Here is a 4,333-nt window from a genome sequence, read left to right as displayed (position 1 = left end):
ATTTGTATTGAGGCACGTGATCGCCATCTGGCGGTGTGTTGGCGTGCTATATGCAAATCTTGTTACTATGGTATATTTCGTCGATTCAGAAAAGGGAAGTGGCTAGCTGCTTCGGAAAGTTATCAAAGCAGAAAGTCTTCTTTCTCTGAAGTTGGCTAGCTAATAACAAACAGAAGAAAAAAACAAAAACATGGGAACAACAGCAAGTCAATTAAGGAAGGATCTGCTCTCAGAATATCAGGTGAAATAAGACAGCTATCTAGCCAATGTAACGTTACACAACAAGTTGGTCATTGTACTTTCTGGTAACGTGGTTAGGTTAACAAATAGCTTACTTAGCAAGCTAGTTAACGCGATATCTAAAAACTAACCAAGTTGTTTTTAGCCAGCTAGTTAGTTATATCGTTTATGCCCTCATAAAGAGTCGCTGTTCGGCTTGAATTAATTGCCTTAAATTAATTCTCAAGTGTATTGTCAGTTTTTGATGACGTTGGTAGGACAACTTCTTGAGCGCATTGCAAGTGACACGACACTGATAAAAGCAAGAAGTTGAGGCATAATTATATCAATTTGGAATGTGTGGTGTATTTGAAAATAATGCACCAACTCTTCCCCTCCAGGAGCTGACGTTTCTTACAAAGCAAGAAATTATTCTGTAAGTAACTAGTGCTTTTCCCCATTATTTCAATTCGCAGATGCTATTGTTGTCAATATCCTTTTTGATCATATAGTAAATATATAGGCTCCATCTTGCCAGTGACAAACTTCCTTGTCAACATAACTTTAATCCTTACTTACGCAAAGTACTAAAGTCTAATTTACAAGGAAGTTTGACAGGCAAGATGAATTTACTGTAACTGTTTGAACTAGGTTGGAAAGGTTTGTCATTGTAAATCTATTGCGAAAGAGACTTGTTGAGCAATCAACATCCATACAGGCAGAGTGGAGGTTGTGATGCATGTTTTTTTTAGGGCACACAAGAGATTCAGTGAACTCCTCTCCAAAGAGGACAGAAACATCCCCACCCCGCGAGTGCCCATGGAGAAAGTCCTTTCACTGCCAGAACTCAAGGTGACAAGATTGCAATTAAAATTATACTAAATTACTAATACAGCGAGCAAATTATTTTTAGTTAAAAAACATTGTAACAAATGTTTGATTTACTTTTGACTGCACTGGCCCTTCTCAAGGAACAATGTGGTTTTCCTGTGTTTTATATATATTTCCATACTGAGGTTGGAATAATATTGTGATAGTGATAATGCCTTTTTAGTGTAAAAGCTGTTTGAAAAGACTGCCTGAAATGTCAGCCTGTTTTGGTGGGATGGAGTGTTGGCCTTTCCATGGTAACCTCACCAAGCAGTAAATTAGTTAGTCGTTTTACCCTCCCCACTCAGACCACCCTGACAGTCCTAGCAAAATTCTTGCTTGAGAGATTTCTTTTTGCTAAGAAAATATTTTTGGCCATTTGAATTTAAAACTTATTGTTTACCCAGAAGTGATTTGACAGAGAAAAATGTCAGCATTGGACTTAATGTTTATGTTCTGTCTCCACCCTTTAGTCCAACCCTTTCAGAAAAAGGATCTGTCACGTATTCTCAACATCTGATATGAAAGATGGAAGTCTCACCTTTGAGGACTTCCTTGATCTCTTGAGTGCCTTCAGTGATTCAGCTACACTGGAAATCAAGTCCCACTACGCATTCCGCATTTTTGGTAATACAATTGAGACTTTCTTAGGCCTGTATATGTATGTAGTGTATTCATTGTTGTCTGGCAGTTTGGGGGGCTGGTGAAAATGTTGTATTGGTATTGTTTTGTCTGTTCAGACTTTGATGATGATGGCACTCTGGATGGTGGGGACCTGGAGAAGCTGGTGAACTGTCTGACTGGTGAGACGGATGACACAAGGCTTACCACTGAAGAGATGAGGCAGCTCATCAGCAATGTGAGTTAACAGATTAAGGCCACTATTGCCTGGTTCTTTCCAATGTGGCACTGCCTCAGGGGAGACCATAAACTGGGAAGCTGTGGCAGATTTGAATACTGTCTCAACGCAGGAAATTGCATTGCTGAGTATGATCTATGGTCCTCTCACTGAGTCTACCTTTCAGGTCTCCGTTTGCAGTCTCCAAGGCTAAAACAAATACTTATTTACAATATTGCAGATTCTTGAAGAGTCTGATATAGACAAAGATGGAACTGTGAATCTGTCAGAGTTCCAACACGTCATCTCAAGGTCACCAGATTTTGTCAGGTCAGTACAAATCTGATTAGAATACTCTTCATAATCTCTTCATTGCACCTATGAACCTCCCTCTAATGCTCTGTGTTGTTCTCTAGTTCTTTTAAGATTGTTCTGTGAAGTCGACAAATAAGATGCCAGGATATGGATGCCTTGGATTCTCTGTCCTATTAATACTCAGAAGACCGTTTTCTTTCTCCATTGTAATAATATATATTTTTTGATTTTGCCTTCAATTCTTTGTAGATTAATATTTTCTATTATGTTTGATAATGTATTTTTACATAATGTATATGCGATAAGAGCCCTCTAACTGTTTTTTCAATCTAAATATCTAGAATAAAAGTAATCAAGTCTTAGTCACTCATTTTGTCATTTTTAAATTTTTAATTTGTCTGAACAAATAACCATGAATAGTAGAAAGAGGAGGAAGGGAAGTGCTACTAAGGTACACAATAGTACATTTTGGTAGATAGAAGGTGCTCTTTGGTAAAAGGGGTAAATTGGTCATCAAAATAACCATGAATATTTTAAATAACCATGAATATCTAGTCCAGGGCTCTCCAACCCTGTTCCTGGAGAGCTACCCTCTTGTATGTTCACTCCAACCCTAGTTATACTGTAACTAACGTGATTCAGTTTATCAACCAGCTAATTATTAGAATCCAGTGCGATAGATTAGGGTTGGACTGAAAAGCTGCAGGACGGTCGCTCCAGGAACAGGGTTGTAAAAAGCCCTGATCTAGTCAATCAAAATATGCACTGTCCTTAGTGCTCAACTGCTACAGACAGTTTTTCCATTCCATGTAGTCCTTAGTTATAAAGGATATGTGTCAGGATGGAGAGGGGTCCTCTTTGATAGCAGAAACAAAAGTGTTCCATGGCCCATACACTACATCCACCACACGCAGCCCCTGGTTCTTGAAGAACTCTACTCATCTTGGCTCGTCTGAGCTGCTCACAGTCCCCTGTCCCAGCTGGCCATATTCAGCTGAAAAAGTAGAGCTTGTAGCCGTGGTTATGAGAAAAGGCCATGTCTTTCCATTACTGGATATGTATTGCGCTTTGGAATTCATAATGACTTTATGCAATGCTTAGGCCTACTCGAAGCCACCAAGAACAGGTGACATTTTCTAATCATTAATATTTTTTAAGCTTACCCCAGCCGCAAGTGTAGCGATCACCTGTACCAGAAAAATAAATTTGAATATAATATGTTATATTTCTAAATGAGCAGTTTGAGGACACTTATGTGAAGGGCTCTTACTTGTGACTGCCGCAGTGTGGTGGGACCCACAGCTGATCTTGCTGACCTCACATAAATGAGTGACCCTGGTGGATGAACACCTCGTTGCTGATCACCTCTTGATCTTCACATGTGCTGTCACCACCTAAACAGCATACAGCAGTCCAGGTAGACAACATACATAATATATGTTCTACACTGAACAAAAATATAAACACAACCTGCAAAATGTTTGGCCCATGATTCATGAGCTGAAATAAGACCCTATAAATGTTCCATAGGCACAAAAAGTGTATTTCTCTCATTGTGGGCACAAATTTGTTTACATCACTGTAAGTGAGCATTTCTCATTTGTCAAGATAATTCTTCCACCTGGCAGGTGTGGCATATCAAGAAGCTGATTTAAACAGAATGATTATTACACAGGTGCACCTTGTACTGGAGAGAATAAAAGGCCACTTGTGCAGTTTTGTCACAAGTTGAGGGATCATACATTTGGCATGCTGACTGCAGGAATGTCCACTAGAGCTGTTGCTAGATAATTTAATGTTAATTTCTCTACCGTAATCTGCCTCAACATCATTTTAGATAATTTGGCAATACTTCCAACCGGCCTCACAACTGCAGACCACGTGTGACCACAGCAGCCCAGGACCTCCACATCCAGCTACTTCACCTGTGGGACTGTCTTGAGACCAGCCACCCGGAAAGCTGATAATTGTGGGTTTGCACAATCAAATAATTTCTGTGCAAACTGTCAGAAACCGTCTCAGGGAAGCTCATCTGCTTGCTCATCATCCTCACCAGGGTCTTGACCTGACTGCAGTTCGCTGTCAAACGAC

The 4,333-nt window shown here is 39.8% G+C and overlaps 1 protein-coding gene across 1 annotated transcript; it reads left to right on the top strand.

Annotated features, from left to right (window-relative positions):
• Positions 1-57: 57 nt before the first annotated feature.
• Positions 58-2,608, top strand: LOC109889498 (calcium and integrin-binding protein 1). The gene is made up of 7 exons (XM_020480952.2): positions 58-241; positions 621-655; positions 972-1,071; positions 1,563-1,716; positions 1,830-1,948; positions 2,169-2,257; positions 2,344-2,608. Exons 1-7 carry the CDS (start codon positions 191-193, stop codon positions 2,363-2,365), a joined length of 570 nt encoding a protein of 189 aa, XP_020336541.1. The 5' UTR covers positions 58-190; the 3' UTR covers positions 2,366-2,608.
• Positions 2,609-4,333: the final 1,725 nt, after the last annotated feature.

Source organism: Oncorhynchus kisutch, linkage group LG4, assembly GCF_002021735.2.
Source record: "Oncorhynchus kisutch isolate 150728-3 linkage group LG4, Okis_V2, whole genome shotgun sequence".
NCBI classification, from domain to species: Eukaryota; Metazoa; Chordata; class Actinopteri; order Salmoniformes; family Salmonidae; genus Oncorhynchus; species Oncorhynchus kisutch.
This window is presented reverse-complemented; position numbering and strand designations above follow the sequence as displayed.

Coding starts and splice junctions, on each gene's coding strand:
- LOC109889498 (XM_020480952.2), top strand. CDS start 191: ATGGGAACAACAGCAAGTCAATTAAGGAAGGATCTGCTCTCAGAATAT. Junction 1,949..2,168: donor TGAGGCAGCTCATCAGCAAT/GTGAGTTAACAG, acceptor ACAATATTGCAG/ATTCTTGAAGAGTCTGATAT. Junction 2,258..2,343: donor AGGTCACCAGATTTTGTCAG/GTCAGTACAAAT, acceptor GTTGTTCTCTAG/TTCTTTTAAGATTGTTCTGT.